The sequence below is a fragment of the Hippoglossus stenolepis genome, chromosome 14 (assembly GCF_022539355.2).
Source record: "Hippoglossus stenolepis isolate QCI-W04-F060 chromosome 14, HSTE1.2, whole genome shotgun sequence".
Classification (NCBI taxonomy): Eukaryota; Metazoa; Chordata; class Actinopteri; order Pleuronectiformes; family Pleuronectidae; genus Hippoglossus; species Hippoglossus stenolepis.
The window spans coordinates 6,504,599-6,526,706 of record NC_061496.1 but is presented as its reverse complement, the minus strand read 5'-3'; the positions used below and the strand labels follow the sequence as shown (position 1 = coordinate 6,526,706).

The 22,108-nt window shown below is 45.8% G+C and overlaps 1 protein-coding gene across 1 annotated transcript; it reads right to left on the bottom strand.

Moving 5' to 3' along the window:
- Positions 1 to 430: 430 nt before the first annotated feature.
- Positions 431 to 22,003, bottom strand: LOC118121253 (dynein axonemal heavy chain 12). Its single transcript, XM_035177006.2, has 74 exons — positions 21,924 to 22,003; positions 21,651 to 21,785; positions 21,378 to 21,512; positions 21,105 to 21,239; positions 20,620 to 20,722; positions 20,485 to 20,511; positions 20,133 to 20,322; positions 19,965 to 20,031; positions 19,710 to 19,868; positions 19,401 to 19,593; positions 18,875 to 19,063; positions 18,601 to 18,754; positions 18,413 to 18,504; positions 18,129 to 18,307; positions 17,894 to 18,029; positions 17,666 to 17,791; positions 17,424 to 17,558; positions 16,729 to 16,922; positions 16,410 to 16,638; positions 16,110 to 16,295; positions 15,817 to 16,017; positions 15,486 to 15,680; positions 15,265 to 15,386; positions 14,892 to 15,174; positions 14,668 to 14,781; positions 14,267 to 14,423; positions 13,989 to 14,161; positions 13,745 to 13,897; positions 13,409 to 13,648; positions 13,026 to 13,271; positions 12,787 to 12,906; positions 12,557 to 12,666; positions 12,273 to 12,453; positions 12,011 to 12,151; positions 11,811 to 11,894; positions 11,508 to 11,696; positions 11,253 to 11,372; positions 10,919 to 11,107; positions 10,636 to 10,787; positions 10,334 to 10,472; positions 10,027 to 10,193; positions 9,687 to 9,942; positions 9,112 to 9,408; positions 8,786 to 8,964; positions 8,504 to 8,696; positions 8,226 to 8,387; positions 7,939 to 8,133; positions 7,666 to 7,799; positions 7,417 to 7,579; positions 7,248 to 7,328; positions 6,968 to 7,144; positions 6,739 to 6,870; positions 6,563 to 6,652; positions 6,318 to 6,458; positions 5,967 to 6,208; positions 5,679 to 5,826; positions 5,420 to 5,565; positions 5,092 to 5,306; positions 4,788 to 4,980; positions 4,515 to 4,707; positions 4,236 to 4,408; positions 3,825 to 3,965; positions 3,554 to 3,712; positions 3,152 to 3,447; positions 2,813 to 3,066; positions 2,589 to 2,726; positions 2,349 to 2,486; positions 1,977 to 2,210; positions 1,683 to 1,871; positions 1,480 to 1,583; positions 1,045 to 1,387; positions 846 to 937; positions 695 to 762; positions 431 to 621 (listed from the first exon to the last, which is right to left on the bottom strand). Exons 1-74 carry the CDS (start codon positions 22,001 to 22,003, stop codon positions 431 to 433), a joined length of 12,177 nt encoding a protein of 4,058 aa, XP_035032897.2.
- Positions 22,004 to 22,108: the final 105 nt, after the last annotated feature.

The following is a 22,108-nucleotide window of genomic DNA, read 5'->3' as shown; positions in this document are numbered from 1 at the left end:
CCTTAACTTAAATCTGAGGATGAAGAAATTCCCTAAAGGCCGACTGGAGACGTCACGTCCAAGAGGCCACGAACACACGAACATCAGTGTTGAGGTCATTTAACTAAAATCACCAAAATCTAAATCAGTTCATCCTTGAGTCCGAGAGAAGGTTTGTACCAAAAGTTTCATACATCTGCAGTTAAAGTTTTCAATTCTTTTATTGAATTTCTTTATTGAATCACAATCACATGGGGGCGAGAGAGGGAGAGTGGCGACAGAGGTGGTGATGATGATGATGATGATGAAGATGATGGTGGTGATTACATTACATTACATTTCATTCAGCTGACTTACAATTAGTGCAGCAACCATGAGGGTTTCGAACCCAGAACAACAAGAATCAATTAAGTACAATTAGTTTTGTTATTATATTTTTGACGATGGGGGCTCAGTCGTCCAGCTGGCAGAGCATGGCCACGCCGCGCTTGATCCAGTGCTGGGGGGGTTTGCTGGTGGGCAGCGTCATGCAGATGACGAAGTTGGTGGAGTGGCCTGTGGTGGAGAGGCTGCCCCTCCTCTCACTCGTCTTGTAGATCGGGCAAATGTAGAGTTTCTCCGGGTCGTCGGTTGTCTTTTGACCTGAGAGACAAGAAAATGATGAGCAACCAATTTACAAAATGAGATTTGAAAGAAGGAACGTCTGAATACATACTGGGCTTGATCCAGATGATGGGCATCGTGTCGAACAGGACTTTGGGAAGCTGCTCATCCAGAACTCCGCTGAGGATAGAGACACACAACAGTTAAGATTTGTCTTCATACAGTAACTATTATTCTAAATATTAAAAAACGTATGTATGAACCTTTCTTTGTCCCATCGGGCTCCATCCAGAAACAACCCATTGACGTAAACGCCGTCCTCAGGGTACGTGTCGGACTCAGTGATGGGAAGAACCTGAGAGATCATGGAAACATGTCAGTGCCTTGTGAGGAATGAGATGAGATGCATGAGTGGATCTTTGAGTCGGAGAAGAAACCATCAGTAAGCGTGTGTCGTCTAACCTCAAAATCGAAAGTGAGCAGGTCGATGGGGACTTTGTATTTCCTGGCGTAGTTCTGCATAGCCCCGGTAAGGAAGGCCTGCGTGAAGAAGAACCCGGACAGCCAGAACACGTCGGGCTTGTTGCTGTCGTACCAATCCTGCAGAAACTTCAGCCTTGAGAGAAAGTCAAGGATGTAGCTGCCCAAGGGTTTGAGGCTCGGGTACGAGCGCTTGGCCCACTGCTCTGGGACCTTGCCCACAGCCAGACTGCTGGCGATGCCCTCCAGCTCCGCGTCCATCACCACCAGACCCTTGAGGGCCTTCAGCACGTTCTGTAGACTCCGGCGGATCACGACGCACAGCCTAACGGAGCGGGGGAACAAATAGCAATTAAGTCACGTTTGATAAATGTGTTGTTCTTCGCGAAGTTCCGACACGGAGCTGTTTGAACGTACGTGTTGTAGCGCTCCATCTCCTGGACGAGGACGGTGTTCATGCTCTCCTCGTAGAGCACCGGGAACTTGGCCAGAGCCTCCTCCGTGTCAAAGTTACTCGGCAGCTGTGGGGCACAAACATTAAACAGGTGTCCGTGAGCATGGCCACTAACATGGCGAACAAGGAGGACATCATCTTATTAGCTTCGTCATATCATCCAAACCTTGGTAAGGATATCATCTGCGATGTCGTAGAGTGCGTTGTCGCTCCCGGAGCTAGCTCCTCCTTTGGCGCCACCACCCTGGGCGAGCAGCAGGGAATCGAACAGCAACTTTGTCTGCTGGAGATCTTTGGAAATGTCCACGTTGTCATGCATCCCGAACACCTCTGGCTGCTGGCCGGATGGAAGGGCCTAGCACACGGGAATGTGAGGGAAGGTGTTGTTACTAAGTCGGCTGGACACTGCTGTATTTGTAGAAATTAAATAAACACGTTTAAATGAATCAAGTGGTTTTACCTGCATGAACTTGATGTAGCCATTATAGTCCGATGTTGGCGGGGCAAGGTAATGTCCACTAGGTGAGAAGGAGTAGTTAGATTTCACGATGACGTCCTTGTTGTAGAAGTCCGCCAAGATGGTCACCAGGAGGCGCCGGTCCCAGTCGTCTGTCACACGGCCGCCGTAGTTGCACTGCCCGGTCAGATACTGGATGGCCTCGAAGGGCACCTCGTCGTAATCGTTCACAAACAGCTGAAACAGAAAATCATATTTGTTGTAAAGGTAGAGACGCAGCCACTGAATCTCTAAGGGCAGAGGACGGCACATTTACAGATTGTTGAGCCCGATGAGGCAAATTTGATATGATTTGAGTTGATTTGACTTGAATACCTGAAGCTGCCTGATGCTGATGTGCAGGTCGGACTCGTTGAAGCCGTAGGGAATGTTCCAGCCCAGTGGGCCGAACTTCTTCCGCTCCTGAACAAGTGCATGGAAGAAGCACAGTCCGTACAGGAGCTTCCCCCAAGTCTGAAAGAGAAATCCAAGAGTCAGAGAACAGCCTGTTCCTGACACATTGAATGAGGAAATGCAGAAACCTGTTGTGTCTAAAAAAAATGACCCTCAGCTCACCTGGTGCTTCTCGGTATCATTGAAGAACTCGGGGTCAGAAAGAGGATCCGTCAAGTAGGACTGAAGCAGGTTGAGCTTCAGTCCTGTAGGAGGCTCGTTCGTCATCTTCACTCCATTCTGCAGGATGGTCACTGGAAACTGAAACCAGACACAAGGTATTTCTTCAGGAATCCACTCAGATGAGATCTCTGTATTGCTTCTTAATGCAATGCACAGTGCTTTACCTTGGGTGAAGGGTAGCTTGTGAGCCACAGGCGGAAGTCCGGATTGCAAGTTGACTCACAGAAGGCCTCGCAGATTTTCTCCAGGGTGGACATCCAGGAAACCGCCAGATGGCAATTCTGTAAACACACCCACGCCCCCTCCTTCATGGCTGTGGAGATCATCTTAGCCGCGATGGGGCCCTGGCCCTGACCCAGAGAGATGCACTGGAACCTGGCCCCATCCATTCCCTTCTGAGTGGCAAACTTCAGTAAGCCTGTGGAGCGATTTTCGGGTTTAGCATTAAAATGAAAGCATTCATGATATATTTATGACGTTAACTTTGGTAAAGTCCGACTTACTGGCCATGGGATCAGCTCCGGGAGACAACACAAACACCAGCGGGATGGTGGCGTTGGAGTCCAGGTAGCTCTTACTCAGGTCGAAGGGAGGCGGTTGCACGTATTTCTTCCCCAGCTCGCCGGCCACATACTTGGTCACGGTCGGCACCATCTTGTCCGGACGGAGACACCGAACAATGATCATTTTCTGCAAGCCGTTGAGTTGTTCACACCACGGTGCAGGCGGGGGAGTGTTGTGAGGCTCTTTGCTGTCGTAAATAGTCTTGAAGTCCCCTGGACTCTTGATGAAGGCCTCACTGTGGAGTAAAGAAAGCCAAGTTTAACTCCAGTGGTCAGACGTCATTCATAATAAACTAAAGGACGAAGATAACGAATGAAAAAGAAAGGCTCTGCGCTCTTTACCTTAGTCCCTGTAGTCCTGGCAGCTCACTGGCTCGAAGTAGCTCATCCCAGCTTTTGTCCTGGAGCCAGCTGGGGTCGGGGTTGGGGACGGTGGCCTGCAGCCCGACTCCTCCAGTCAGCAGGAACATGAAGTCCGAGTACTCAATGTTCTTCTTTTCCCTGAATGCAAATATCAATATGAGACGTCACGTATTTCATTTTCAATACGAGAATCTGGTTTAATTCTGAAATCAAATCTCAACCAGTGTCCCGCGGGATCGTGAACACTTACAGTTGTATGTTGGCGCAGAGGAGGAAGGAGAAGAGGAGCTTGTCCTTCTCAAACAGGGAGCGACACACGTTGCAGTACAGGTTGTAGGTGAAGTGATTGACCAGGATCTTCAGCCTCTTCGGCAGGTCGTTGGACTTTGCACTGATGGAGAAAACACACAACACAAAGAGTTGGAGAGGAGCTAATAGTTAACATTAGATTTCAGAGTTTGTTCTCTGTTGAAATTTTAAATGTAGCTTGATCTCTGGTGAATGAGGAAAGGGCTCAGTCAGATATTATTACAGTACAATAAAACATATCGTATTACTTATTACGTGTGTACATGGCACATCCGTGTGATTTTAAGCTTGTGTTTACAGTACGCACAGCAGAGTTGATCTCAATGCACGAAGCTGCACGTGAACCACCCACCTGTCTTTGATGGAGTTGCCGTAGAGGTTGACGAACCAGTTCAGCGAGTACTGGTACATGGGGTCGATGTTGGTCAGATCGGCCATGCTGAAGAACAGCACAGAGGAATGCTTGGCAATGGGTCGGTAGCCCTCCCTGGACGCTGCGATCTCTATTTCCGTCTTCTCTGCGATCTGGGTGGAAACAGTAGAATGTTAGATTACCAGATACATACATGTCATATGTACGTGAATGTAGAATAACACATTCCAGAGCTCGTGTTTTGCGTGTGGTCCGCACCTTCTGTTTATTGGAGATTTCTTCGGACATGACCTTAGCCGAGTCCAGAATCTGAATGGCACTCTCATCCTCCAGGATGTTTCCCTCAGAAGACTGCAGCGTCTCCAGGATCTGATCCTCGATCTCCTTCAGCTGCCTCTTATTGTCGGCCGACTGCAGGATCAGTGCGTTCCTCGCCTTCTCCAGCTCTGGCCTGTAGGTTCAGAAAAACAACAGTCAGGTGCAAAGCTCTGCCGATGTGACAAGTAGTGTTTCAGGCAAATAAAGCCGTACCTCTCCTTGGCCACCACGATGCCCAGCAGCTGGTCCTCCAAGCCCTCTGGGGTGATCATGAAATTCAGCAGGGAAACCTTGGTGGACAGCTCTGGTAGGTAGTGAGGGTTCCTCAGCTTCGTGGTGATGTAGAAAAAGAAGTTGGGGGAGTACTCAATCACACTGTCCCCCAGCTTGATGCAATCCACACCACCTATGAGAAAGAAAAACGATTTAATTTTCATTGACTTCAATTAAATGTGATTTCAAATAATTTCCACTTTGTCAGATGAGTCTTTGAGAAGCCATATCCCATTCCCAGCACCTTGCTTGAAGGTCTGTTTGAGCAGCAGTGGCTCCAGTGACGGGTCCAGCTCCTCTGCAACGTTTTCCAGCAGCACGGGAGTTCCAAACTGAATGCAGTTCTCCAGAGTCCTCATGTAGTCCTCATCCGTCAGCTTGATCACACTCAGGTCGTTGTCTTTCTCGGAGTTCTTCACCCACCGGTTGGCCTGGCCCTGAGGGTCAATCATCAAAGGCCTGCAATAACACATGGAAGAAAAAACACATCTTAGTTTGAACTGTTTTAACCAAAAACTGAAGATGTGACAAATATTTTTGGGGATTTAATACTTCAACAAAAACAGACTCACCATCGGCGTGAAGTACTGACGATGACACCGTTGTCGATAGAGAAGGCGTCACTGGGGAGACCCGCAATGTTCCAGGCCCTGATCTTGATGGGATCTCCCAGGGTTTTACTGAGAGAGAAGTCATCTGATGACGGAATGTTCTTGGACTAGAGAGAGGGAAATAGATTAGGAACAATTCAATGTGCAATCATCTCACTCAAATGGCGCGTTCGTTCAAATGGAGTTAAACTAAAAGAACGACATGACAAACTGCGGTTACCTGGCAGAGCTCGGTCCACGTCTTGGTGCAGTCCTGCCTGAAGCCAGCGGTAAAAGCCCCGAGGTAGGCGATGACACCAGCAGAGATGAGAACATCTCCAGTCAGGTTGTCGTACGTGTTCTGCAGGTTATCTGCTGCCTCGGACCACCTGGACAGATCAAGAGCGTCAGCACAGATTCCAGTCACTCGAATCGTATTCCAATCATATCAAACTAACTAGAATGGCCCTGCACGAGAACATAACCTGCTTGACGGAGTTAACCAAACGTATTGTCGTGCATTCCTCACCTGGTCTTCTCTCCACCCAGACCACCGATGAGTTTCTCAGCCCTCTCCAGCTTCTTGGCACACAGATCCACTTGGATCTCCAGCTGAGCCTTCTCCTCCGTTTTATCCTCAAAGGTTTTCGTGAGATCAGCCAAACGGTCCTCGACCTCCTTCAGCTGGCCTCTCTTCTCGTCCAGCAGGGCCATGGTGGCGGACAGCGACCCCTCCGCCTCTGCCAGGTTGGCCTTCTTTGGAGCCACGACCTAAATTCACAGAGAACGATTGAGGTGTTGATGCAAACATACACAACCATGCGTTTGTTATCAGGACATATTAGAGAAAAAGGTCTGTGCAAATACAGAAACACTGCACCTTCGCCACCCTGTCGTACACCTCCATTGCTTTTATCCACTTGCACAACCCTTCTGCTGCAGAAGAGGCCTTTGCCACTTTAGCTGCATCAAAGCCGGACTGAATCATGTACTCATTACGGATCTGTAGCATCACAGCGGCCTGCGATGAAGAGATAAGCGGAGTTGGTCAGAACAGAACACGAGAACATAATTACATTGATTATAGATCACATTTAACAGGGATGTAGTTTTTCTGACACTCACAGGAATGTTGTCTTTGTCATACTCCCTCAGATCTCGTAGGAAGTTCATGTCCCCCAGAAGCTTCTTGCTTGGACCCCAGTAATCAAAAATCTAGAAAACGAAACGAGACATGTTAAAATGCTTTTGTTATGAGTAGATTCGAAAAAAACAAGGGATATTTCAGACATAAATCTGACCATTTTTCCACTCCCAGATGGATCCGGTATCCTGTCCGGCTTCATTTCCATCATCACACAGACGGCTGCCATCACCAGCTTCACCCCTGGGGGGGGATTTTTCATCGACTTCACGATCGTAACATCGGAGGGCTGAAAAGAAAAGAAGCATCAACTTTAGAATAAACACTCCATGCATCAGCAGCTTTCTGAACTGCATCAGCTAAACGTGTGGTCCGAGGGTTCTTACCTTCAAAGTGTTCAGAGCCGAGACGGCAGCTTTCAGGGCGGGGATGGCCTCAGCCAAGTCGCTCTCACACTCGTCCTTCAGAGCCTGAGCTGCGTTGGCTTTTATAGTTGCCGCCTCCTCATCAACACGGACAACTTTACTTTTGGCCTCTACCTCCACAGACTCCTTCTCAATCACCTGTAAGTCGTCATATTCAGCATTATAACATGATATCATCAGATATTTACATTTCGTATATAATCTTGTGTGTTGTGGCTGAATAAAGATGCGATTTCTTCACCTTCATCATTTTGGCATTCTCTATCTTTGCCTCCTCCAGCTTCGGCTGTAGGTCCACGAGCTCCTTCTTCATCTCACCCACCTACAAGGAGACATTGTTTACATCAGTTTTGACAAAGGCGTGCGCAACATCTTGAAATGAAAATGGGTAAAAGTGGTACTGCATTTACCTGAGACTCAGCGAAGGCCAGTTTATCCAGACCGTTGATATATCTCTGTTTGGCACTCATGACAGTCTGTCGCTTCTGAGTGAGGAGCTGACGGAAAGCCGCGAGCAGCTCCAGGTAGGAAGTGGGTGTCACATAGTTATGACGGCCAAGCTCAGAGAGGAACCTGCACAGGAAACAACGGTGTGAAATTCAGTATATGTGATTTACTTTTAACTCTCATTTAAATCTACAACAAACCACACGTCATACCTGGTTGAGAGCTGTATGGCCGAGGTGTGGAATGACTTGCAGATGGGGATGACGTCCTGCCTCTCGTCCTCACTCATCCCCAGTGACTCCAGGAAGGAGTTGGCCACGCGCTCCAGAGCCTCCTCGGGCCACGGCTGTCAGGGCAGAGAGGAGAAGATTCAGAGTGGGAGCAAACACAGAAGATGCAAAGACAGACTTACGGACACTGATAGGAACAGTGTCTATGATGAACCTCCAGTCACATCTCATATTTCACTCCTGGCTATGCAGTACCTGGAACCAGTCGATGGTGCAGCAGTTGATGAGAGATGGAAACTGGCGCAGGCGAGTTCGAAAGGCGTCTCCAATGGGACTGAAGGCCACGACAATGTGCAGGTTCTCTTTGCAGCGTGACACGAAGAATGCAAATAGAGCCAGAGGGCTCAACTCCAGCTTCTTATTTCCACCCTCGGCAAGGGGACGCAGCGTCTGGAGAAGGGGAGATGAAGAACGTGAGCAAGTGAGTTCTATCAAATATAAATGGATAGGACCTCTACTCTTTAAGGGCTATTACAACCTACCTCGATAATCTCTTGCTTCTCATCCATGGCAAACAGATTGGGCACCTCTCCGGTGTTCAGGACACTGTCCAAGTCCTCCAGAAAAGCCTCTTCTTTGATCTGAGTGTCAGTTAGCAGGAACACCGTCTTCTGTCCCTTGAGCCCAGCATTTTTCAGCAGCATCTGTATTACAAGGACAGTTCGTGTTGAAACTCTTCACAGTTGTATCACACACAGGTCGGAACAGTGTGAAAACACATGAGAACAACGGGACACTTTTCAAAACAATTAACGCTCACCTTCAGATCATCCCTCCAATCCGCTATGCTGTAGTTCTTTGTGATCTCAGGCTGGAACAGGGTCATGTGGGCCATGGACCCAGCCAGGCGTGTGATGGACTGACGCCCGCTGCCTCCCACTCCCACGAGCAAGGCATTGCCTCCTGGCTGCTTCAGTACGCGGCTGATGCGGGACAGATGCTCCAGGAGGTAGCTACATGAAACAGACATTTTTTTTAAAGTTACAATTTACATGCAAAGACAGCCCAAGACCAATGTCTTATTTTCTGTGCTGCTGTTTACCGGAAGATGACGAGGTTCATGTGGTTCTTGTGCGTCTGGTTGTACTCGCTGAGACACGACTCCACCACCTGAGAGAAGTCCTCCATCGAGGGCACCTCAGAGTACATGCGCTCATCATCCTCCAGGTCAGGCTGCATGTAGTCGCCAAACATAAGGTTGCTCATGTCCTCCTCAACCAGCTGAAAACATTTGATGCCACGGATTAGAGTCAGTTTTGTATTAGTAAAACACAAATAAAGTTATAAATGTGACGGCATCCTTCATTCACAAACATGGTAAAACACAGTAACCGTAAAGCACATGACACAACACAAAGTGTAACTTACTTCACTTCCTTGCTTCAGGTTATCAAACACCTGAACAAAATTCTCGCTGAAGTGATCGTTGAGGATGTTGTTCATCAGCTGGAAGAGCCAAGCTCGATCTTTGTCGTCCACCAGACGGTCGTAGTAGACACGGAAGACCTCGTGGACAAACAAGCTTATCATGGTGTTTTTGTTCTGCAGAGACTCCTTCCTCAGCAGCAGGCAGCCCTGGATGACGCGTGAGAAGTCCCGCAGGTTGAACGTGTAGTGAGACTTGGCTGGAGTTGGAAGCAGGTTCTCCATGGCTTTCTTATACACCTTTGGGAAATTACAAGTAATGCATACGGTCAGAAAAACTAAAGATAACCCTCCCCTTCCAAACATGAAAGAGAACCTGTGGTAGCCTTCAGTTGTCATAAAAACTTAAAAGGTGTTTAGTTGTCCAGTTTGGGCTACTGTGAAAAACATGGCTGCCTCCGTATAGAGGACCCGCTCCTGATGTAAATATAAAGTATTTAAATATAAAGGACCCATTCTAAGGTAAAGAAAACATCACCCTTTCACCTAAATCTGAATGAACCTTTAAGCTCACTCACCTCCATGGTAGCCGTCACTATTTTGGTGCCAACACTGAAACAATCAGACGGGAATTCGTTGTTTTTCAGATAGAAGGACACCACATTGGAGAAGATGCGAACCATGGTGTCATCGCTGAAGGCGTTGATGCCAAAAATGTTGAAGTGTCGCAGGAAGCGAGCCGTCACCGCGTTCCTCCCGCCACCAGGGGGGCCCATAGCGCAGATGAGCTGGAGGTCGACGAGCGAGATGTTGGTGGTATCCTTCAGATCATACCTAACGGAGCATAACAGATGTAAAATGAACAATGCTCTGGAGCAACAAAACTGAAACTGGTCTCTAATGGTGGATGGTTCATACCAGTTTCTGTGATCCATGTACTGTCGAAGAAGCTCCACAGGAGGCTGCGCTCCGAACTGCTCCAGAGCAGGCATGCTCATGTCATCCACAAAGATCACACACTTCTTTCCCACCGGGGGCCCGTACACTCCCTTCTTCCTCTTGTCCAACCTGGACATGATGATATGCTGGACACACACAAACAATGAAGGTTAGAAAGTTTGAAAAAACAACCCTGTGATTAATAAAGCACCCAACCAACTTATATCATTTTCTCGTCGTCATCGAAACAATCCCTCAAGGAACCTTGTTGCATCAAAATGCTCACCTGGGTTTGGTTCGCGCTTGTACGGGCTGAAAAATTGACGAAGAAGGGCACAAAGCGATCTCTGTCCAGGTGGTTCATCAGTTTCTCCTTCACATACACTGACTTCCCGGTACCGGTAGGACCAACAAACAGGGAAGGTCTGAGCAGAGACATGTTAAAACAAATGTTAGATTAAATCAATTCAGGTTCAAATGCAAATGAGAACCAATAAAAAAAAAAGATATATATAAGAGTACATGGGGCACAGATACATTCACAATAATTAATATTAATGAAGCACCATTGATAGTGACAGTACTTACACTCCATTGGTGATGCAGTGGTCCATAAGGTAGGTGTAGCGAGCCGTGTCGATGGTGGGAACGATGATGTCTTGCACTTTGGTGCTTTTGTCCCCCAGCTCGATGTTCCTGATGGTGTCATTCCAATGAACCCAGCGGCCTTTTCTTTTGAACTGAATTAGAGATAAGTGGTTGTTATTTGTTGTGCGAGTGAACAAAGGCAACTACACTTGTACAACTCCTGTTTGAAGTGTTGTTTAAAACACTTCATCCACTGATTTGAACATAACACATCTGAAAATACCTCATAGAAGTAGTCAAAGACCATGCCCTCCGCCTCCATTGGACACTCCCATTTCCCCACAGAGTCAGGGACTGGGAATTCCTCCGATTTTCCTGAGATGATCGTCATTAAGAACTCGCTGAAAACCCCTTGGCTGTCTGAATCACAGCTGCCGCCCACTGACCACGTCATGGAGAAGGTAAAAGCAGCCTGGGATCACGAAGAATGAGAAGATAAAAATACAAATTCAACAAAAACAATAAAACCTTTGCATGGGTGTTTCCAAGGTGCAATTCCTTCCAATGCAAGGGTTATAATTATGGTTATGAGATGGTGAATGATTGAGATCTTTTACCATGATCCAGGTGCGAATGTGTTCATCCGCAGAATCACTCTCGATAGGCTCAGAGAGCAGCATCTCAAACAGTCGACACAAGGACACCACAGTGTTGCTGTCGCTGGTGGGAACAACCTCCTGGAAACATTATCAGGCATGAGAAAACGTTTCTTATACATATGTAAATAAAAGTAAATGTGTCAACTATGAGTGTGAGCTCAATTTTCTACAGATATTTGTGTCGGGATGGTTTTGGGGCCTGGGGTCACTCACCCTGCAGAGTTTGCGCAGCGTCCTGTGGGCAGGCGGCACGAGCCAATTGAAGAGCTCCATCGTCAGCGAGCGGTTGTCCTCGCTCTGCAGAATGTCGGGAAGTGTATTTATCCAGGAGATGACTAAAGGCTCCCAGCCCAACTGAGATGGCTCCATGTAGATCATACCACACCGACTGACCGTGGCAGGCTGCAGTGACACAAGAAAGATCCAATTAGATCGGATGAGAGAACAGAGCCAAACTGGGCTTCATGTTTGTGATTCTGTAGCGATGAACCAGCAGCGGTTGAGCTTCTAACTTACTGAGGCCTGTGATAGATCCATTGCCTCAAATATTAGATTCATCTGATTGGACATCTGGATGATCTCGCCACTCATCAGGCACAACTGTGGAGGAAGAGCAGAGCAGTAAAAATGTTAGTCGTAGCGTGAAAACGAATGAGAATCGCACACATCTAAGAAATGCTTAATGGTCTGAATGGTTTCACTACGTCTTTCTTTACCTTCTTGTTGTCATCCAGCACGGTGTTCATGCTCTCAATCCACAGTGTATCTATGGGACCGTCAAACACCACCCACTTGCGGTCCGGTGTCTCGGATGCTGAGAACTCACGGAACGTGTTGGCCACAATCCCGTCCGTCCACTTGAAGTGAGAGAGAAGACGAAAAGGGAAAAGGTTACGGGGAGGAAAGGGACGCCTGCAGGATCACACCAATACTGTGAAAACCCGAGATTCAAGAGGATCCAAGGCACAGGCCAAATACCTCATGGGAAACTGGGTCAAACTGTCCAAAGAGCTGCCCCATGGTGATGGCCTTTGGGTTCACTGTCCTGAAGATGACTTTCTCCTCACTGCACCCTCTCTGACTCATGAGAGTCAGAGTGTCAGCGAGCACGTGCAGCACTTTGGTCTTTCCGGCAAAGGGCTCTCCCACCAGCATGAATCTGAAATGTAAAAAAGGAACGTTTTGATGCAAAATTGTGTTTCGGAAACATGCTCGGTACAATGTCAAAATTTGGTACTGTGAGAAATTGAAATGTAACATACCCGTGCCTGACGATCATCATCTCATAGGTCTGAATCATCTTCGTTAAGAAGAAGTCTGTTTGCTGGAGGTTGTGTTTGTTACAACAATCTCCAGCAGCCTCCAGGAACAGCTGCAAAAGGTACAGAAAAACATTTTAATATACAACACAACATAAAAACACATACACACACATACAGTAAGTGTGTTTAAACTTAGTACAAAAGAATGCGTAATGACGGATGCATCTGACCTTATAGTCCGCCTCAGGGAGGGTGATGCCGGGGAACAAGTCACTGAGGATGCCGTTGAAGAGCGGAATATCGTGGGCGAGAAACTTGGGCTCATTAACATCCTTGATGGACCTGAGGAGCTGAGCGTCAAGACATGAAAGTGAAAGGGTCAGAAAAAGACAAGAAACCAACAAACCCCCCAAAAAGTGTCCAAACAGGAAACTATGTCAAATGTTGAGAAAATGCATGGATTCAATACCAGTATGTCCTCGTTCTCATCCGGGAAGTTCAGCTTGAGGTTTCCTGCAGCCACGAGTACGGCTTTGACAGCTCTCATACCATAATCATAATGGAACTGGGACGAGAGCTGCTCCGAACAGAGCCTGTAGGTCATCACTATCTTCACCGACAGTGGTTTGGCATTGAGGAAGCCATATGAGTACAGGGAGATCTCTGCAATCAGGGCGTAGTTGGGGACCATCATGGCGACCGTTCGGAACAACACCTGCACGCAGAAGAGACAGAAATGTTGGTCAGTTGCATATTTCCTGAATATAAAGTTACATTATAATGAAGATGTTCAAAAGCTTTATCATCATAATTTTATGTCTGGTAGATTATTGATTATCCGTGGTAACCGACCTTGAGATTGTCCGGGAGCTCTGAACGTCCTGCATAGCCAGGGTTCATCGTGATGGACACAAAGCAGTTGGGGTTGAGCTTGAGTATGGTACCCTCAAAGTCAAACTCCTCCAAGTTCTGCCCAACAGCCCTCTGGATGGAGAGAACCTGCTGGGCCACCACAGACAGCACCTCCAGCTCGATACGGTTGAACTCATCAAAGCAGGCCCACGCACCAGATGAAGCGAGACCCTTGAAAAACTGGGAGATATCACAGAAATGGAATCATGTTAAAAACCTTTCCCATTCGTAACAATGGCATCATGATTATGAATGTAAATATGCTGCTGATATTACTTTTCCCATAGCGATGTAATCCAGTCCGTCCGAACAGTTGAAGACCACGCACTGCACGGCGAGAGCTTTGGCGAGATCTTTGGTGGTTTCGGTCTTTCCTGTTCCTGCCGGACCCTCGGGTGCACCACCCAAATTCAGGAAGAAAGCTCCGATCTGAGACAAAGGTAAGGCATGGAATTTAACACTCAATGCTGAAAGTGGGCATGTGCTCACATACAAGGAGATTATTTGTTTGGCGCTTTACCAGCGTTCGGTAGCATCTGTCCGTCAGAGGGGTGATGACCAGACGGGGTGAGTTCCCCAAGTACTCGTAGGCATATTTCACATCACAGTTGATGATGCGAACACGAACGTTATCGTTATTCCAGTAGTAACGCAGCTGGGCGAGCCACTGGAAGTCCGTTTCATTCGATACGCCTGTTAAAAAATGGTCAATGTAAATTAATTTGTGGAACAGTTATCTGGTTGCTGAAGCAAAGCTCTGTGAAACTTATCAGCTCTGAATGTTGTGCTGTGATGTACCTTTCTCGATCAGCTCCATGACCACATCCCGGGCGTGGACATCGATCGTGACCAGTGCTCCCAACGTGGTCCTAGTTTGTTTGGGCAGTTTCCCTCGCACCAGCTGCACGACATCCGTCAGCTGCTCCTGGAGTTGCTCGTAGTACTCCTTCAAAGCCTGCATGGATCACAATCACCGTTACTGTCTCATCTCCACTGTGACACTATTAAGGTGCCACAATAATCCAGAGAACATTTCAGATCTGTGCACCAAATCCATATTACAATACAATATACCCTACTAGTCTATCAAATGCCATTGCTGTTACACTACAAAGGATTTTTCAGAAAATGAAATTTTGCTGTAATTGTTGGTATTTGAAAAACTTAACAATGTAAATTTTTCAGGTGTAAAAACTTACATTTTTGAAGATGGCCTCATGCACCTCCGAGGTCCAGAAAATCTGTGAGGTGCAGAGTACCACCTGCCCAGGCCACTCCTTCACCCACTGGCCCCGCTCAGTGTCAGCATAGGCCTGTTAATACGACCACATGTTTAGCATGTTTAGCACTCAGCTGTCGCTGACTCACCATTACAGTTGACAAATCAAGATATTGTGTAAGGTACGGAGAAGAGGGATCTCACCAGTCTGGACTGGGCCACTTGGTCCCTGACACTTTGAATCATCATATCTTCCACCTGCAACAACCACTTCTCCACAGCTCCTTTGGCATCTGACGTGGAAATATTCCGGATTAGCTGCACACGCTCCCCCTCACTGCTGTACATTGCCTGGATATCCAGATTGGGAAGGAAGTCCAGCTTGGAAATGCCCTCAAAGCACTTCTTGAGATGGGGCTGCACTCGCAGAGGGTCCTTGGTCTCAGACAGGATCTCCAGCATTTCATCGTTGGACAGAAAGAAGAACCTGGATGCGACATTGATAACAATCAAATCTAATCTGTGACATGAACAAAGATTTGGATAAGAGGAAACAATGCAGAAACATTTTGTTTACCGTGGGAAGAAGAGACGTTTCTTCTCCAGATAGGCATTCAGTCCTTTCATGATGACTTCCAGGAGGTTGTTGGACTCAATCAGTTTTTCTAACAAACCAGGCAGTGAAGTTGCTGGCACAACCTATTATTTTAGAAGTCAGAGGTTAGCTCAAGCAATGTATCTTTCAGGTTTTCTCTCTTTTTTCTTTTGGTGATCACTAACAACGGTTTTGACAAGTACCTTAGAATTCTTCACACAGTGCTTCATGATTTCTTTCCAGTTTTTGTCGACAATTTGGAAAAGTTTTCCCTCCTTTGGAATCTGCTGCATGATGTCCTGAGAGGAGAAGATGGGCTCCAGGTAAAGCCACGAGCTCTGTACCTTCAGCCACTCGTCCAGGGTCTCCTGGATGTGAAGCAGGCCCGTCTCCCATTGCTGAGGTAAAAAATCAAAGAGTTAAAGGACTGAATACACAGCAGGTGAATTCAAAATACACCCGCCAGGTAGAACCCTGATGCAAGTTGAGCCTTTGTTTAGTATCTATGTACATTCCCCAAAACGTGAAGCAAACCTTGATCTCCTCCTCAATGGGCTTGATGAAAGGCGAGCCCTTCATCGTCTGAGTCTTCACAATCTGGTCGTCTAGAGTTGTCTGAATCTCATCCCAGGCAACCAGGATAGATATTCCCGTCTCCCTGTACGGTTGGTGGTTGAAGGAAATGTCGTCCCAAACAAATGACATGGCTGACACCGCCTTCTCCAAGGAAAATTCCTGTTGAGACACAAATAGTGTGAGCACAGTCAACATGTAGATACAGTATTGAGGTTTTAACAAAATGACTGGAAAGCTTCAAGAGTCCTTACTTTGGTAGCAGCAGCACTGATAACCTCAAACTGCGCCAGGCAAGGGCCCAGGTTCTGTTTGAGGACGTTGCGTAGTTTCGTACGAGAGTCAGGGGTGAGGTCGCTCCCAAAGATTTCTGACATCTGCGTCCAGTGGCGGCCTCTGATGCCTTGATTGCACAAGATGGACACCAAGGGGATGTGCTCCTGTTGACACAAGCACAGTCCACTGATTGTTATGGCATCAGGACTTCAAGACACAAGATTCCATTCACTGCAAGACTTGATGACATCAATGAGCCGCTAAGTTTAATACAATACCTTGAACAGTTTGATCTGGTCCAATACAGTGGAGCAGAAAAGTTCCGTGGGAGACTCCTGCTGCTTCGGTTGTGGATGAACCTTTTTTTCCTTCTTCTCAGCCTCTTGCTTGAGCTCTCTCTGTTTCTTTTGGAACTTCTTCAGCATCTTGTAGATCTCCCTGTAGAACTCATCCATCTCTATCTCCATGCTCTGCCCATCGAGCTCTGTGAAGATTCCATCCATCCAGCTATACACAAAGAGGATAACAGGTTATCAGGGTATATCGTTAAATATATACATATATATATATACAACATGTATCAAACTGAAAATAAACCTTTTCTCTTTGTCCTGCCACTTCAGTGCAAGTTCAAACAGCCTGTGGTAAGTTGTAATGTTCTCTCTCATGACATCAAGCTCCGGGAAAGTTATGAGTTCCAATTCATAGACGGCCTCCTCCTTGTTGAGGGTGTCGATATTCCTCTCAGTCTCGTGGAGAAGTTCCCGAACCTTTAGCACATCGATGATATACTACCAAACAAAAAGGACAACAAAGTTAATTATTTATACAAACAAAAGAAAGAGAATACAAACTAAATTAAATAAATGAATTGATGAAAAGGTTCTGACCCCCAAAAAACTAAATAAAATAAAACAAAGTGGCAAAACGGAAAATTTCAAATTATTTCTCAAATTCCAACATTTTGTCGTAATTTTGTCACTGTCGGAATTAAATGACACAAAATGTTCCGTGATGCTTTTGGACAGTTCTGATATCTGCTTTCATTGCAAGCATTTATATACATTATTTAATTTGAGTATTCAACCCTTCCAGTAATTTCAGGCCTTGTTATTTAATTTTTAAAATGTGCTTTTTTTTTTGGATAGAGTAAGATGAGAAGATCCAGCCGCATTTTTACCGTACAGATATGAGAGTGATATATCTTCTCATCTAACGCAAGACAGCAAATACGTGTATATCCCAAAATGTTTATCTATTGAGGTGATCTGAAAGCACCAATGACACTGTACCTCATTCGTCCTTTCCAGCTCAAAGTAATATTGGATGTCGTCGACTCTGATTTCCAACTTCCGCAGCTGTGTGGATATTGCCTGTCTTTTGGCAAACATCTCTTCCACTCCTTTCTGCTTGGACGTAAAGAGGATCTGGAAAATAACAGAGATGCCCAGAATTAGGTCATCCTCAAAAGAAAGCATAAAAAAAGCAAGAGCATCGACGATATAAAGTTAAAGGCCGACACACGAGCACTTACTTCCTCATTGAGTTCTAAGACATGCTGGATTTTCTCTGGCCACTTTATGAGAATGCTATTATGGACCAGATCCTCATTCTCAAAGATGGCGTAATCAAAGAGCATCATCATATTGAAGCGGGCGTCCTGTCAAAATACAAAGTGGTAGGGATTGACTGGTGTTAGACCCAGTATACAATAACTGAAATCCATATATTAACAAGTACAACCAATCATTAGGTTACTTACCTCAACTTTTTGTTCCAGTTGTTCAACACCCTTTGTTTTAAGGAAATCGATGAACTCAACCATCTGAGCTATGTCCTCTGTCGTCTTTGGAACAATCAGAGCTTTCCCTCTGATCTTTTCAAATTCAGAACAGATCCTTCGAACGGAAACAAAAAGTATTAAATATACGTCAAAATGTCAACGTTTAAAAACACAGAGTGAGGGTTTATTGTGAAAGTTACAAGAAGTGACTCACTGTAGATTCTGCTTGCGGTAGCTGGTGAGCATTTTCTGTCGAAGTGTCTCAGCGTAGCTTTTGGCTTTGCTGGCGAGCCCGTTCCTCAGCTCTTCGCAGTTCAGATGGACCAATGAGATGCTAACTTCTTTTGGCAAGCTCAAAATCTCATACTGCAGAGCATGAAAGTCCTCTATCCGCTGTTAAAAGGCAGTGAAATCGAACATTGACAGTCATCCGGAAAACTGACAGCACGGCAGGTTTAGGTACATATGCAGCATGAATTAGACATTATTATTTGTTACCTTGTTGTACTCATCAAAAGAGTGCTCCTCCTCCATGAACTTCTCCACATCCGCCTTTGCAGTTCCATTGACAAGCCAGTCGTACTTTTCAACTGCAAAATAAAGCAGCAGTTAGCACTGAAGTGACTTAAGATCAGTGGATGACCTCAATGATGGGGAGATTACTGGGGGAGACTATGAAACATTACCATAGTTATTGAGATGTTTCTCAGGATCCTCCACATTCCTGCACACACACGCCTTTAATATATCTTGAGCCCAGGACTGGATGGGCGCAGGCACTTCAGCATCAACAAATGAAGGCCTGTCGTCTCCCAGCCATGACTGGATCGTCGGGACTCTCTGTGGATCGTTATCACACATTTCAGCATTAGCTTAGCATGCATGTATATCATTGGTAGCTCTAAACACAATAACATGACATCAAATTGTGTTTTGAGTGGCTATGACACGTGACCTCACCTGCATTGTATTTGTGATGGAATTAAGAATCCCCAAAACATATTCTTCCAGATCTTGTGAGGGGGGGTACATTTCGATCTTTTCATCATCAAAGGTCAAGGCCAGACTGAAGATGGGCAAGAGGTGTTCATTTCTCGGCTCAAACAGCTCGGCAAGCTCTTCTACGTTTCTCTGAAGCATGGCTTTCATCTAGGAATTAACATGGGAAAGATCGCCATTAAGTCCAGATGCGTGATCAAAGAAACATACATTCAAAGAGCACAGCAGTCAATCCTAATAATGGCTAGTTGGTCATCTGCAGTTTGTACAAATCTATCTCAATACAGCAGGCTATATATTTGCATAATCGACACTATGTGATGAGGTTCATTTAACATTAGGCAGCTCTAAAGAAAAAGTTTCAATTCAAGGGAGTTGGTTTACGATGTGCGTACTGTTTGTAATAATAAATGAAATAATAATCCTGCTTTAAATCCTTTAAATCGGACTCTTCTCGAATCAAAATCCAGCCTTGAATCAGCGTTACCTGGTTGGAGATGAGGGTGGAGGCACAGTTATAGAAGGATTCCAATGCATCTGTGATGCCGTTCATATATTCCTTCTTGGTAAGTAGGTGGATGACATTGTGATACCAGACTTTCATGACATGCTCCTCTGTTTTTCTACACCCCTCTGCCATTTTTTCCTGTAGCCTGCCATAGTTCACGGGTCCGGAATGCCTGAACCAGCAGAAGCCAAAATGAAATCAGAAAATGAGAAAAACTTCCCATGAAACATCCCAGTTATGTGCTTATTCTAGCAGATCCATTCTAGCATTCGTGTCGTCTTTTCTTACCGGCATCCTGGAAGATCGATCAGGACCAGCGTGAAAAATGTCATGTTCCCCAAATCCGAAATTGCCCGGAGGACCGGATGAGAAACGTGCAAATTACTTTCCATCAACTGGCAGTTTCTGATAAAGGTTTTGTGCCAATTGTGGGAGACACCAAAAACGCTGGAAAAAAATTGGAAATGTATTTTACAAAAAGGTGTGAAAATGCTACAACTACCGTGTGGTTATTCTGTTCATTTCTGGACATTAGATACTCACTTTGCGCGGGAAGCTTCCTGCTCATCTGAGCAAAGCATCTTAACTGGATTCTTTATTGTCGAGTCAACTAAAGGGAGGGAATATGGCATAATGAGACATGATTCACTTGTACCCTGCATGTACACTACACACAGGCTGCAGCCTGCATTAACAAACAACAGGAAATACCGTTGTGTGTGACCAGAGCAATGCTGAAGTTGTTGCAGAGTTCCATGTAGAGCTCCTTCAGCAGTTTCTTTGACTGAGCATTCTCTTTAAGTTGCTGCGGGATTCTGTCACCAACTGAGTCCAGCCACTCTTGTGGGATTGGAGCGACTGGGCACTTCTCCACTCGCTGCTTCAGGAGCTCATAGATCCTCTGCAAATGGGACCGAATTATAATAAGAAAGGCGGGATGTACATAAAAGTAAATAAGGACATAGATGTAAATAAATAGAGACATACATACAAATAGATTTCATTGAGATAAGAGATTATTGTCTCTTGAAAGGTCAAATTTTTAACTAAAAAGAAAACTCACCCTTTCCTTCCCCCTCTCAGTACGCCACTGTAAAGCAAGTAGAGAATAAAACATTGTTATTAACCAATATTTAACCAATATTTGTATATTAATTCATATTTGGATTATGCATATGTAGTTGGATCACTGTCATACAGGAGGTAAAAACGTTGGCTCTGATTGCGCCCTCCCTTGCTGCATGCGCACTGACGCCTTGTTCTTTCTGCTCCGTGTTTCAGCATCCATTTCTTGAGACAACCTGAAATAATTCAATCAACAAAGTGTGAACACAGTGTAAACACAGAAGCCAACACAGTTATTTAACTGTCAAGATATCAGTGGGGCACTGACAAAGAAAAAAATCATACAATGATTGCTGGTGTTCCTGTAGATCTCGCTGTTTCAGTCGATTTTTTTGAGTAAGTAACCAATTTTTTATCTCCTGCGTTGCTGCATCCATCTGCTCGAACTCACAAAGGTGAGAAATATATGGCAAAGGGATACTGAAAAAAAAAAAAAGAGGAGGAGAAAGAGTTTCAGGTTGGGTTATAGCTGTTGTACATTAAAGCTAGGTTGATTTCCACTTGGTGAGACAGCTGAACTGTCACTTTACTGTCGGGTACTGACAAAGACGAACTTACAATGGGTTGAGGGGTACCGTCTTTTTTCTGAGTGGAAAGATCTCAACCCTGGGACAGACTGGGTCCTTTGGTGTCCCCTTCGGTTTAACTGTTTTAGAATCCTCAGCAGAGATAGTCCTCTTTGGCAAAGCCTCCCTGAAAAGAACCAGAAGAGGAGGGGAAAGAGTTTTAGGTCTGGTTATGGCTGTTGTACATTAAGGCTAGGTTGATTTCCACTTGGTGAGACAATTGAACGGTCACTTTACTGTGGGGTACTGACAAAGACAAACTTACGAGGTGTCGAGGTTTTGCTTCTGTTCGCCGAGCTGCAAGACCTTAACCGGGGGCAGGACATGGTCCTTTGTCATCCCCTTCGGTTTAACTGTTTTAGTAACCTCAGCACAGATAGTCCTCTTTGGCAAAGGGACTCTGAAAGAAAACAGAAGAGGAGGGGAAAGAGTTTTATTTTGGGTTATGGCTATTGTACATTAATGATAGGTTGATTTCCACTTTGTGAGATAATTGAACTGTCACTTTACTGTGGGGCACTGACAAAGACAAACTTACGATGCGTTGAGGGGTTCCGTCTTTCTTCTGAGCTGAAAGACCTGAACCGGGGGAAGGACTGGGTCCTTTGGTGCCCCCTTCGATTTAACTGTTTTAGAAACCCCAGGAGAGATAGTCCTCTTTGACAAAGCCCCCCTGAAAAGAAGCAGAAGAGGAGGGGAAAGAGATTTAGGTCGGGTTATGGCTGTTGTACGTTAATGCTAGGTTGATTTCCACTTGGTGAGACAATTGAACTGTCACTTTACTGTGGGGCACCGACAAAGACAAACGTACGATGTGTCGAGGCTTTCCTTCAGTTCTATGAGCTGCAAGACCCCAACCGGGGGCAGGACTGGATCCTTCTGCCGTGACATCTCTTCGTCTTTGAGGCGCTAACTCTGTCAAAAAATGTACTGGAACATCTGAAATGTTTGAACTGTCGCAAATGATATGTCACTTTAATAATGAATGTGAATCAA